At 31.5% G+C, this 15,106-nt stretch overlaps 2 protein-coding genes across 2 annotated transcripts; both read right to left on the bottom strand.

Annotated features, from left to right (window-relative positions):
* Window positions 1-925: 925 nt before the first annotated feature.
* LOC123697968 lies at window positions 926-2,124 on the bottom strand. The gene is made up of 3 exons (XM_045644543.1): window positions 2,024-2,124; window positions 1,541-1,789; window positions 926-1,228 (listed from the first exon to the last, which is right to left on the bottom strand). Exons 1-3 carry the CDS (start codon window positions 2,094-2,096, stop codon window positions 1,002-1,004), a joined length of 549 nt encoding a protein of 182 aa, XP_045500499.1. The 5' UTR covers window positions 2,097-2,124; the 3' UTR covers window positions 926-1,001.
* Window positions 2,125-2,636: 512 nt separating this feature from the next.
* Window positions 2,637-13,140, bottom strand: LOC123698147 (location of vulva defective 1-like). The gene is made up of 4 exons (XM_045644745.1): window positions 12,932-13,140; window positions 4,243-5,300; window positions 4,050-4,158; window positions 2,637-3,185 (listed from the first exon to the last, which is right to left on the bottom strand). Exons 1-4 carry the CDS (start codon window positions 12,987-12,989, stop codon window positions 2,983-2,985), a joined length of 1,428 nt encoding a protein of 475 aa, XP_045500701.1. The 5' UTR covers window positions 12,990-13,140; the 3' UTR covers window positions 2,637-2,982.
* Between the last annotated feature and the right edge of the window lie 1,966 nt (window positions 13,141-15,106).

The raw sequence follows: 15,106 nt of genomic DNA, 5'->3' as shown, positions 1-15,106 counted from the left end.
GAGTTTGTTTGAAAGCTAATCTGTTGATAGTTTTTCCGTTACAAAGCTTTCTTGTGTTTTTAAATAAACATTATTGATTTTCACCAAAGTAATATTGTCATAGCATAATTCATTTCAGTAGATCTTAATACAATCTACTTTCAAATAATACCGTTAAAATTTGTTATTGTTACTTGTTAAACATGTGTGAACGGAACACGTGCATCCCAATTCCCAAATACAATTGTCGGATGTTTAAACTTTAAATTTTATGTTATTTCAGTATCAAATAGTATCAATATTACAGAACATTGAATGAGAAAGCTATTAAAAAGTTTTATTTTTGGTAAAGTTTATAGGAAATACGTTCTTGGCATACGATGGGTGTATTTTGATTCCGAGTTCATTCTAATTCGAGTTAACGATCGAATGAAATGTTATTTTGTATGCTTAGATTATCCCAATTTATTTTCTTATAGGTCGACTTTGTTAGGTATATTTATTTTTATAATAGAACTTGCATATCTTTTCTCTGTATATTTTTTCCTTATCAGAGTCTTAAAACTTAGGTTACATTTTACTTTAGGTACACCTAACACAAATGTTACACCTTATCAAACAACAAAAAATTTGTTAGTTATAATATGTTTATTTTATGGGTATATAGTAAAACAAGGACTGTAGGAAATATTTTAATGAAGTAACAACTATTGAGACCTTACATTTAACCGTTACTAAATCAAATCAGTTCAAAGTCCATTAGAAATCGATCATAAAATCATCAGTAAGCATCATAATATTTTTATTTATATCTATATTTGTTCTTTCAAATTTCTATGAATTTATGGTGGATTTACACATTCGTGTTCGTTCACTATTCACAAATACTTACTCTTAATACGAATTCGCGAATCTGAAAACAAATAACTAGAGCTGTAGAGCACTGTTTACACATTATGCGTGATCATTCGGCTCGCTATTCGCACGAAAGTGTAAATGCACCATCAAGTTTCTTCAGCATTTTATGTGAGAGTGAATTTCGTTAAAACAGGAGTTACTACCAACATAATGAAAGCGATGGTAGCATCTACCATAGTTGCTCCACTAGTTGTATTGCATAAGTTGCCGTCACATTCTTCACAGAACAATAGTTTGACGATATCTGGGAATTGTGCATGGGCTTTTCGGATTTCGGCGCAAGTGCCTTTCTCTGTTGTGCAGCCACGTATATACCAGGGCCTGTCTAGATCTAGAAAGCAATGGAAACATTAATTAAGAATAATATTTAATAACAATTTTACATACTATGTATGTAAGAGAAACTTAATTTGATGAGTTTAGATTTTTGTAACTATATTTAATACATAAACTACCGTGTACAAGGATCATCCAAAAAAATATATACTTAGGTAAATAAGATTAATCACAACGAAATTCAATAACTTGAGTTTACATTTATACCTAATGGTTGAAACAAATATGAAGAAAAATATAAAGCAGCTCTTTGAAGCTACTAGATTGAGATATAAACGTGACTAAGGACTGTTCTACACCAACTTACATCTATATTTCTCAGCATACACCAAACATCGGGGGGTAACGTCAGAATACACCGGGCACCACTTCGTCGGTGTCATTTCGTCAACTGTTGGGCAGTCGGTACAAGAATAGCATTCTACAAAAGCATATTGTGTGTTCTGGGGTCTTTGAGCCACACCCATAGACGAAGCCTGTGCGTAGGATCCCACTCTGTCGGTATCGTTGTCCAATTTCTCAAAAGAATTGTTGTTGTCGTTGTTAAATTTTTGATCTGCGAAAAATTAAAAAGGAAAAAATTTGAGGCGCAGAGCGAATTCAGTGCTGTGTTTCTGTTAAATTGATTATTTGCTGGATTCTTTAATTTCTTAAATAAATATCATCCCAAATTTTAAAGGCTATTCTTTCATCGGATATTATAAGCGTATATAAAATCACAAAAATCAATAAAACAATAGTTACCATCTATATAATATTAGCTAAATCAAAATTTTGATTAATTACTTACCTGGCATAGCATTCGAGTAAGCTATGAATCCAAAAGCGAAGCATGCTGAAAAAAGTATACATGTTCTAGACATCTTGCTGAAAACCCAACGCTCAGACGTTCACGTGATATTTTATAAAGGCTTATAACAATGTTATCGATAAATTCATCATGCTCAAAGGGCCAAAAACGCATTCGTTATCTAATTGTTTAGTTCTTATAGTGCATGAATAATGTTCTTTTTCAATCGAATATGATTGGCTGTGTAGACTAGACTTCGTATACTTCATATTTATTTATATATCGTGGCAAATGTCCTTTTCAGACCAAAAATGGATTAATTACTCATTAATTAATTACTTTGTTGGTATGTATTTTTGATTTCAAAAAAGTGCCATATTTTTTGTTGTATGAAATATGTTGAATTATTATACATATTGGTTTTATTTATCTTATCCTTGGTAAAAGTTTATACTTAGTATAATATTATAGGTATATATTATCTATATTCTATGGTATGGTATAATGTATATTATCTGTGATCACTATATGTATTAACATAATAGGTATAGTGATAATGTTATAATTTCTCATAATAGTACTAACTCAGGTGTTAAATAAAAAAAAAACTCAGTGGTGTATAATTTAATTTATTAAAAATAGTAAATGAGAACAATAAATAAATGTATATGTACAGGAACAGGACTTATTACTACTTAAACTACATTGTCATTATTCAATAATTCTTAGTTAAATAAAATAATTTATTTTTATCTTTAATCTAACATTAGGTATTATATTATCTACGCATTTTGTTAAATATAGTCTATATTTTACCAGTGGAGTTTTGTAAAACAAAATATTTTTTTTGCTCAGCATATTTTAATACTTGAAAGACAGCAGTCACAATAACAATTTCACCAATTAATTAATTTTGATCGAATTATAGAAAAATAAAGAAACAATTAATGCAATGCCACTTATAGCAATGAAATAAGTGCAATCATTAGCATTGTAATAGTAGCAAATACTTTATTCGCTGAATTACATAAATCTCGGTCGCAAACAAGGCATCGGCTCAGATTTTGTGTTCGATCTGTACCCAAAAGTCCATTGCAGTGTTCCATAGGGTCATCTTCTTGAACGAATGAACAACCTCGCATCACGACAGTTCTGTTTTGGTCTGTAATGAAACAATCATATTATATTCTTGTCAATTATCTATTTTGTATATTTTGTGATTCTCCGGTCTCTACAAAGTCTGGTTTGCTATTTATAATACACGTCCAATGTACATGCCTCGTGCACATATAATTTAAAAAGAAAAGTCTAACCGTTTATAAAGCTTTCACATTCATTCTGCATTGAGATTTACAAATATTTTAAAGTCGAAAGTTTGTATAGATGTACACCTTTGGTGTAGTACTTGGTAGAAATATAAATTTGCTGAAACTACTTATCTAATTTTGCGGTAATTTGTTATCTTCTATTATAATGTGTTGGGTATAACGTGAATTATGTTGTCATCGAAAATTAATCGATAGATACAAACTGCAAAAGCTTCAATGTACGTGGATATAATCTAGTCCATGTGGCTTATTGCAGAATGTGGGATGTTGCTTGTTATGATTTCGGCGAATGCAGAGCAATATATAGAGCAAAGGTCAAACATAATATTCGAATGATTCATGAAATTAGTTCTGTTTCTAAGTTGAATACCTATCTCTTATAACTGGATGTTCTTATTTATTTTATTTAAAACACTTTATTGTGCTGCCAACATAACAAAAGTAGGTACAATAGAACTTAAACTAGTACAAACAACACAGAGGGCGGCCTTATTACTAACAAGTAATCTCTTCTAGGCAACCAACAGATTGTGTGAAAAACAATATTACTACAGCGGAGGTGAGTAAAAAGTTAAACATAAAAAGATGATACTAAAAATATATAATATACACACTAAAATAAGATATAATATACCATATATACTTATTATATTTACTATTATATATAACCACTATACCAATATACTTATAATATTTACCTTGGTAAGAAGTGACAACACAGCGCGGTCTTCTTACATCATTTTTAACTTGACGAACGGTTCTAATAAAAGAATAACGTGAACCGTATTTATTAGCCTCATCAACCATCTGCAACGAAATGTTATTTTTTTTAGGTGTTATCATAAAGAAAAGGAACTATATTGTTACAAATACTAAGAACAGTTCACAAACCTGAACACTTGGTGGGTCGATATTTGATTTCCCTAAATCTTCCACTAAAACATCGGTTGTTGTTGTTAGCTCCTTACTAGTTGTTATGTCTGTATCTATCGACGTTTTTGTTGTTAGCTCACCGTTAGATATTAATGTTGTCGAATCTCTATTTGTCATTGTTGGAGTTTCTGTATCGGATGCTACTGTTGTCGTATCTGATTCCAAAATAGGTGTTGTTGGTTCATTATTTATAGCCGATGATGGAGTTGTTGTTTGTTCTATAATAGTATCTGACTCACTATTAGTTGATACTTCGATAGACTCCGTTGAGGTTATACTTTGGTCATTTAAAGTAGTAATTTGGCTTTCCATTGTATTCATGTCTGATTCCAGAATAGGTGTCGTTTGAACATTAACAATTGTAGGCGTTGTAAAGGTATCTAATTCTAAGTTTTGTGTTGTGGGTTCATTATTGACGCTGCTATATGTAGTTGTTGTAGGTACGTTATTGGAGTCTTCTGGTTGGCCATTATTGTCTGGAATTGATTCGCTTCCTTCTTCGACAGAGACTGTTGTTGTTGTAACATCTTCAACTGTTGATATTTCTGAATCAATAGACACTGTTGTCGTATCCAACGCTGTGAGAGTCGTCGATTCTACACTTTGTGTCGTTGTTTCTGGCTCTTTGGTGTTTTCAGTTGTTACACTTGCGTCTTCATTTGATGTTGTAGTCTGTTCATTGATATCCGATGGTGTAGTGGAGCCTTCAATTGGTACAGTTGTGCCATCGATAATCAATGTAGTCGATTGTGGTTGCTCATTGTCTGGTTTTGTCTCGACCGGAAGAGATGTAGTAGGGTTAGTCACAGATCCATCACCTACTGTACTACCTTCGGTTATGGTAGTTGTAGCGATTGAGCTTTCGGTAGTTGCTATAGATTCGATTGTAAATGAAGTTGTAGTCGTATCTGAGTCTGCAATCGTCGTCGTTCCTACGCTGGTATCCACACAGGTTTCAATCTTATTTTCAAAGTCATTTTCACAGTCAGTACACACGTAGCATTGCAAGTCGTCGGCTGAAAATGCCAATAATATTGGTTAGTTAGTCACTATTAAAAGTTAATTTCCAAATTATGATAATGAATAAAAATAACTCACAGATTACTTTATGAGAGAGTAAAGCGAAAATACCTATTTATCCATAAGAACAATTTGTAAATCATATTGTAACTGAGGCACTATGATTATTATTTAGATTGAAATTAATTAATTTGGGCAAATTTTTAATTACTATTTGCACCACTCGAGTCTCGAAGAGGCTCACTGAACTGATAGAAGCGACGGTAGAACTATTAATATAAACGGCATTCCCTTATCAGCGAAAGCTACAGAAGGATAGATTACAATCTTATCATTAATATTAAAATAACAGGACGGAGTGTAAGTAATTTATAAATAAATCGATTAGTATGAAGGAGCATTATTTCCTAAAATTAATTATGGTTTATTAGCCCTCTAATTTGTTTTACATTAAGTTCAAAGTAAAATATTTATGATTATAGCCTATACATAAAAATGACCTAACTATACCGGAAATCCCATTTATAAATGGAAAAATCAGAAACTTGTATTTCCTAATTTCAAATAAACGATGTGGCTATTATTAGACCAATAATATTAGGTATCTAGTAATATGATCTAGGTTTATTCCTTGTTTAACATTAATATGGCGGTTATCGTAGAAATCTTTATAAATCGTTTATTTCTGTAGATATCCTAAAATATTTTGCTATGCCAATGTATAGCCAAAACATTCGATCGATAATTCCATCGTAAGCTCGTTAATAGATAAGTACTATCTGATAAAATACTTCATACTATCAACAACACACATGGGTCTTTATATACTTATAATAATTAATAATCATTGTATTTGTTTTTAATATGTTATTAAATAATCCGCCAGACTATTTCCTGTCTTTTATTACGGGCGTTCTACGAACCTAATCTTTCTTTAATAAAATAAATACAATTATTATTATATTAGGTATTTTTATTGGTGCAGGATCTATTAAAATTTATCATAATCTAATCTAAAATAGTTTTAAATATCGTATAGATCAAAAACATTGTGCCAATTTTAACTTTTGCCTGTATGGGTGACACTATTTTTTTAAACATTTCTATAATTTTAGATTGAGAAACTTCTTCACTCATTATCGACAGAATACACTACAAAATACGGAAAATAAGTATAATTTTTTAACTTCATAGGTAAACTCTAAATTTTTATGGGTTTATTTATTATTATTACTATAAGGTAGGTTCCTATAATAATTATCAGGAAATTGGTGCCTAAAGATTCAGTTTCTTAGAAGTTCAATCTAATCATATTAGTATCCTTAAGAATTAAGACGGGTATTCCCTAACGTACGTATTATCTTGATCTATTTATAAGAAAGTGAAATGACACTTAAATCAAATAGATTGTTAAAGATAAAATGATAGTGCATAGGTATTACCTTACTTATATGCAACAAGCTGTTGCCCGCAGCTTCGCCTGCGTGGAAAATATAACTTTTCATGGTACGAACTTTCATCCCCTATTTTACCCCCGGGGGAGTAGAATTGATCAAAATCCTTTCTTAGTGAATGCCTACGTCCCTACATCTACCTGCATGCAAAAATATTTTAGCCCGATCCGTCCAGACGTTTGGGCTGTGCGTTGATAGATACCTAAATGTGTCAGTCAGTCAGTAATTACACTTTTGAGTTTTATAAAAATTGGATACCTACTATGTTCAGGTATAATAATTGTTTAGCTTGTGGTCCATTTTACGCGAATATCGAAACATCAAAATAAACGAAAAAAAAAACATTAAAAGTGTTTTATTAAAGTATTTCTTAGTAACGAATTCTATCATTTAAATACCTGCATATCGATTTCAAAGATAGAGCATTAAATATTATGTTTTAATATTTATTTTCTAACTAGCTGAGCCCCGCGGTTTCACCCGCGTGTCTCAGCTCCTGTTGGTCTTAGCGTGATGATATATAGCCTATACTCTATAGCCTTCCTCGATAAATGAACTTTCTAACACCGAAAGAATGTTTCAAATCGGACCAGTAGTTCCCGAGATTAGCACGTTCAAACAAACAAACAAACAAACTCTCAGCTTTATAATATTAGTATAGATAATCTAAATAATGTTTTGGGATTGTAAATCACAAGATAATCATAAATGTGCAGTAGGTATCTACTGATAAAAGTAATACCTAATTGTTGCAAAATTGTCCGTATTTATGCAAAATGGAACCACTCGACAAATTTGCTTTTTTACGTTTTTTGAAGAATACTCATTTAAAAGTGGTCTAAATTCTTATACAAACAAGAACCACATGATTTTTACCTTGGAAACAAGGTATACTAAAAGTAGAAAGGAACCACCAGCAACAACGAATAATACTTATGAAGCAAAACCGAACCACAGCACCACGGGACTGCTTTGTTCAAACAAATAAACGATATTACTATCATGTCATTTTATACAAAACAGATCCGCACATACTTGGTACCATTATACATTACACATATTTCTATTAATAACAATAATTTTTAATACACAAAATGGAACCAGGTTTCTGTGGTATGGTTATGCGTAAAATAAATTCATAATTTTATTGTAACTTTTTATTGCAAAATAAAACCACAAGCATTCGGTTCTATCATGCATAAATAAATATTGTAAAACAACCTGAAACCCATCATCGCTATACGGAACCAAATGCCTTAACTTGTGCACAATGCAGAATGCTTCTCATCTTTAAACAACGTATTTCATTACGTCTTAAATAGCTCAAAGTGCAAAACTCCAATTTTTAAAGTAAAACGTCGAACATCTGTCATTATAGGTGACATTCAGCGAAGTATTTCGAATACGTGACGGCCGTTTTTTTTCTCCGCGAAGTAAGTTCTATTGTTTTTGTTAATTACCTACCTTTAAAATTAAATGTGAAAATGTTTAGTAATAATTAAATAAGGAAGCAATTGGTAAGAAAATCATTGGAGACGAACACCGAAGATAATAATGAAGATACAACGGGTAAGTTGTTTTAGTTAATGCATTTAAGTACTTATTGAATCTATGAGATGCAGGTATGTACGCTTTATCCACTTTTGATTCATTCCCGATTGTGGAGTGATTTTAAAAAGATAGTTCATTAATAAGTAAGTACAAGAGGAATCCTGTGTGGATTTACGTATTTTAACAACACTGTTGTTGTTCACGAAGGCGAGTCGAAAGAGTCATTTTGTTACGATTCATCTGTCATTGTGAGATGAAACTACTAAACCCTGTTTTAAAAACAACTGTCGATGATCTAGGTACCTACCTACTATTTTGGTAAAATACGTTCCTTTAGATTCAGATTCAGTACAGTACATTCAGCGCATATAATTATTTGTTTGATTTTAAAAGTCGCGCTGCCACTGTTTTGACCGGAACAAGGCCATAGCCCGCGAAATTGAAAATTTTAACAAGTTTATTAATTAATTTTTTGCTAGGTTTGATTTTTAGGGTTCCATACCCAAAAGGTAAAACGAGACCCTATTACTAAGACTCCGCTGTCCCTCTGTCTGTCTGTCCCTCTGTCTCATGAACTGTGATAGTTAGACAATCGAAATTTTCATAGATGATGTATTTCTGATGCCGCTGTAACAACAAATACTAAAAAAACAGAATAAAATAAATATTTAAGAGGTTCCCATACAATAAACCGTGATTTTTTTGCCGTTTTTATAGATAATGGTACGGAACTCTTCGTTGCGCGTGTCCGACTCGCACCTAGCCAGTTTTTTGTACATGGCGCATGTACCATACGACATACTTAGTCGTCTAGTAGGGACACGGCTTTATAAGAACTAATAATATTTTGCTGTCGTCATATATCTACGTATAAAAGCCACGCGGCTTTATTGTTTTAATTAAAAGCTTTTTTCTTTTTATTACAGAAGATAACGAAGAACCTTATACGTCGATGCCTCTTGAGAAGCTTTCTTCACCTTCAAGCGATATTCAGGCCATATTACATCTCATTCCACAATATGCACAGAGTTTTTATAACAATCTTATTAGTGATAATGCAATAGAAGACCACATAGATGAACTAGACACGGTGGATTTCGAAATCCAATTTGATGGTAACGTCGAATAAACATCCTCTATATGTATTATTTTATATATCTTTTAAATTAAAGCTTTATTACGATATTATAAATACATAGTTTCATTTATATCATTAAATCCCTGGGTTGTGGTTCTTTTTTGTATAAGAGAAAACCTATCAATTGATAAATGTTAAAAGGAACCACATGCACATTTTCTTAATTATCTAGAAAGTTTAAGAGTATTCAGAGCAAATTTATATACACATACTTAAATAAGTAATTTATCAATGAATTTAAATAAAATAAATATTAATTTTACTTCATCTAACAGAGCTGCAAATGTTTTTGTAAATCCTTTGATATCTCAGAAGTGCGTGTTTGCTGGGTGGTTCCTTTTTGCTTAAATACGGACAATTATGCTTCTTTTGTACATATTTATATATTTAATCTGTATTTTAATTAATAATTCAGTAATAATAATTGACGAAAAACACTTCATTTAACTTTTAATTTCTTTAACACTAGAGCGCACGCGCGGGGGACATAGGTCACCCAGTGTATTATATTTCTAAATAATTTTTTAAAGAATCGTGCTTGAGTGTTGCTGTCTCAGGTATTCCTCGACTACAAATCACCGGACATTTTAGCAGCGCGCCAGCTTCCTTGGTGTAACAAAGTGTACTCTGTGAATGTTTTAAAGTATATGGGTGACGCATGTCTCCCGCGCGAGCGTTCTAGGAAGTTTTCGAAATCATACAATTGCGAGTGAAAATCAAGTATACCCTCAAGTAAGTTAATTATTACTCTTATTTTTTACTGCTTTTGTGATAAATTTATAATTTTAAGAATTAATTAATAGATAGGTAACTAAAATCGAAATAAAATACTCATATTCTTTTATGTTCAAATTTATAAGAGTGCTAGGACACACTTATTTTTTTAGGTTGATATGGCATCTGCATCGAAAGATTTGACTTTAAGTAGGTGACTGAAGGAGGCATTGACGGAAAGCAGTGCGTCATCAGAGGATGAAGAAGAAGATAATAGCCCACAAGAACCCTCTTCCTACTCCAATCAATTCACCTCATGCATCTGGCACGGAACTGGAAAGTGACGGTGTGTCTGACGAAGACAAAGATAAAATGCCATTGTCACATTTAGTCGGTTATGGATCTAGTAGTCTAGTAATTTACCAGTTGAATAATCTCCAAGTCAAGACAATCCGGCGAAAATATTTGCAAGAGGCTGGGTTTGAACTTGTAAAAGCCCTTATAACGCGACGAATTTCCAAAGGAAACATACCCAAAGCTATAAAATTAAAAGCCAGACTTCTGTTGCATTTCTGAATATCCTCCAGTACAGAATTTGCCTATACGCGGTGGAAAAGGGCGGTGTGACTTTTACAGAAGAGCGAGAGATCGCAGCACTCGCAAAAAGTGTAGCAAGTAAAATAGGCGTATTTGTCCAGATCACCAATTTGTATTATGTCATATGTATGAAGAAAATTTTATTGGATAAGAACAACTTATTCTTAAACTTTATAATTAGATGATTATTTTTTCCAAATTTGTAGTTTCCAAAGTAAAAACAACTGATTGATCACAATAAGTCAAAAATTGGTTACTTTTCATAGAGGTTTATGTTTAGCTCATAATTTAAGTGAAATGAGAAAATGTTGATATATTTTTTGTATCATCACTTAAAAATAAAGTTGATTCGTAAATAAATACTTCGTTTACTTTTTAAACTACGATTTTTATGAAAAAAACGTGCGTCGAAATGGGTGACACATGTAACCCACGCGTGCACTCAAGGAAAATTTTAGGCGCGAGCGCTCTAGTGTTAAGCGACTCCTATAGGCTCGTTTTTGACTTAATTAAACGTTACGTAAAACTTTGTGCAATTGTACTCCAATTTGTACTCCACAAAGTTTTTTTTTTTTAATTTATTGTTTTAATATCTAAAAATGAATCACCTAAAGTGTTACCAAGCGTAAAACTCGAGAATGGCTCTATCAATCCAGCTTATGTTTTAGATAAGGCACAAGGTAGATTCCTATGGAAAGCAATCTGAAAAAGGGGCAATAGGGCAGAACATTGGCAGAAAGTTTATAATTATATAATATATAAGTATGTATCTTTTATTTCAAATGCGATTGAAACCTTCAAGCTTAGTTTATTGAGTTAAAACTGACATAGGTCGCTATTAATGTCGCATGTCAAGGTTGCAAATTAATTAACGTATTTCAATTAAACCTCTTTTTATAAACTTAAATTAAATCTATTTATTCTTTATATGTATATATAGTTTCACTAGCTGTGCCCCGCGGTTTTGTTGATCTTAGCGTGATCATAACACCGAATAGATTTTAAATAATTATATATTATTCTTATTCTTATTCTTATTCTTATCCTTGGTTTCTATTTAAATGTGAAAATGAATGATGAACTAAATTAATCAGTCACTTATTATTTTTAAATTATAACGAGGCTATAACGACCTAAAGTTATAATTAAAATTGTAATTAATTAATAACAATTATACGCCAGGGACTAAAAATAATATACGTATTGAGGAATAAAAAATTATGCTATGACTAGCCATTCATCCTGGTTGATGCCTTGTTAAAAACAAAACCACGAACAAAAGTTAGTATTTCTATAGCTTATATTATGTGTTTCAGCTACAACACAGTCAAATTTTATCAGTTCTGGAGTGATTGAGTAACGCAATCAGCCAAACTTTTGCTTTTTTATATTAATATGTAATATATAATTATGTATTTATATAATATGTATATGTTTATATAATTATGTATTTATATATTTATATGAATATAGAATTCAATGTGATTCAATTATTGGTAAGTTTCCGGTAAGTAAGCCGTCGTTAAAATCATTCATAAAAATACAAAACATTGATACCTAAATGGTAGTTTAAAAATGTTTGAAATCCAAAACCAGCCGTGACGAAATTTATAAAATGGTAGAGTCAGCAATTATAATTACTAGCTTTTCGGTAAACGTTGTTTTGCCTTACTCTTATCACATAAAGGTATCATAAAATAGATATGGGCCGATTCTCAGACCTACCCGAAATGCACACAAAATTTCATGAAAATCGGGGCAGTCTTTTCGGAGGAGTATGGTAACTAACATTGTGAATAAATTATTTTATATATATATATAGAGATATAAATTAGAAAGAGAAGATACTTATACATTATAGTTCCGTTTTTTAAGGATAATAAATATACTTAGGGCTGGTTTTTCAATCCTTGGTTAAAACTTATTCATCGAATAACGAATTAAACTACCATACCATTTCAAAAATGTATTCTAATTGTCCGTATATGACATTTCAAAATATTAGTGTAATACTTTATTGGACGGATAAATTTCAACCAAGGATTGAAAAATCGGCCCTTACTTAAATAGATTTATGACTCACGCATAAGTACCTATATTTGTTACGAACTCTTTTCAAAAAAATTTTGAAATTTATCGAGCCTCTTAATTTTCAAGTAATTTGTGTACATACCTGTAATATATGTAGCAAATAGTAACACAAGAAAAATGCATTTTTTCCCCATTTTCATATTATGTATCGCCTATAGAAATCACTATTAACGACTATCACTCCCTATCATATGGATATCATTCAAATGTCTATATAAACATATGATTCATATACAGGGTGTTCCACTTTACGTAATTACAAGTTTTTAAATATTTGTCCTTTTACTGCAGTGTCTCAAGAACAAATGAGATCGATTTGTCAATTGATTTTCATGGTCCGTGGCTCAACCTTAAAGCCTGATTAGGTAATTGACAAAAACTAATCTTTTTCTAGTATTTATTCTTGTATTTATTATAATTGCACCATTTCTTTGAATGTTTTATTATGTAACTCGTATAAATTGAAACGAAAAAGTCTGTTGAGGAAGCGTTTGAATTTTCAACAAGGTTGTCATTGGTAAAAATGTAAAAATAATTAAGTATAAAATCTATACATATAATAAATCTGTAGAAGGGTCAATTCTGTACATTGAAAATATTGAAAAAATAAATAGCAGGGTGTTACTGGATCGATACCAAGACCAAATATGTGATTAAAAAAATTTTTGTCTGTCTGTCTGTCTGTATGTTCAGGCATCACGTGAAAACTAACGGTTCGATTTCGATGAAACTTGGTATAATTATACCTTATTATCCTGGGCATAAAATAGGATACTTTTTATCCCGGAAAAATACGTAGAAAAAAAATAAATCTTGATTTTTCTTAATTTTTCCGCGCGGACGGAGTCGCGGGCGGAAGCTAGTATGTAATAAATAAACAATAAAATAAAAACACTTTATTGTACAATGCACACAAAATAATAAAGGGTCTATTTTTTTTTTTGGAATTTCAGAAACGTCTTGAAGGATTCTATTGCCTTTTCGAAGAAATTTCTAGAATTAGTACTGATTTTTAGACTTTTAACTTTGTAACTTCAGTTAACATGCATGTACCTTACTTCAGTAAGGTACACCCCTTGCATGTTTATGGTCCAGTTACATATCGCAACGTTAATGCAAACCACTCGACAGATAATATTCAGTCGATTTGTAATTCCCTATGTCATTAATCATTGCAAGGCTTACCTTATCAAGGACTACTCATAGTTTATCAGAGTTAGTAACAGCCTTAAGTTTTCGTTCATTGAGACGGAGTCGAGTGTATATAACTAGGGCAGGAGCATCTTCTTATTGTTTATCGTAGTTTTTTTTATTTATATGGAATTTTCCAAACCTTTCATATTACATACATACCCATGAATATTATTGCTAAATGGTATAATAATAGCTCATAGCTGGATTGCCTGCTACATCGGTTTCATGATATTTAAAAGAATTCGTTCATCTCTATTCTGTGCTCTACTTCTCTTATTTTGGAAGACTCATAAAGTGTCTGCTGAAGTTCGAATCCTGTACCGGACTGTAGTACATAAGAAGCACTGTGCCAAGGAGACAAAATTCAAGGTAATAAATCAATATCAAATAATAATAATTATGATTTGTTCAATGTAGAGGTATCTATATTAGAGAGGCATTTTAAAAGGGCATTGAAACTTTCTGGCATATCAAACCCGCCGCCATTTTGATTTTTTTTCAAAATCGCAGCGCACGATTAAAGTAGTATGTATGGATAGAGGACACATAGACAAACAAAAAATGTCTGATAACATAGTACCCTAAAGCGTCACATTACCGAGATATTTGGAGGTAAATAACAGTTTATTGGAAGAAAGTAGGTAGATTCATTACATAAAAAGTAAAAACATACGTATACATTACATAAAAATGTAAGTAATGTAATGAATCCCTACTTTCTTCCTGTAATAATAATAATCTACCTGGGAGTGATTATTTGGAGATAATATCATGCATATAGACACGTAATAAGTCTATTTTTAGTGTTTGTCGTACTCATAAGTGAATATTTACCTCCAAATATCTCGGTAATGTGACGCTTTAGGGTACTATCTTATTAGACATTTTTTGTTCGTCTAGGTGTCCTCTATCCATACATACCACTTAAATCGTGCGCCGCGATTTTGAAAAAAAATCAAAATGGCGGCGGGTCGATATGCCAGCGTCCATACAAAAAGTTTCAAACCCCTTAATATATAATTTTTATTTAATTATAGATACTCTCCACAAGTATATTTTAAAC

The sequence above is a fragment of the Colias croceus genome, chromosome 15 (genome assembly GCF_905220415.1).
Source record: "Colias croceus chromosome 15, ilColCroc2.1".
Taxonomy (NCBI): Eukaryota; Metazoa; Arthropoda; class Insecta; order Lepidoptera; family Pieridae; genus Colias; species Colias croceus.
Note: the sequence above shows the minus strand (reverse complement) of the source record. Positions and strands in the feature narration are given on the sequence as shown.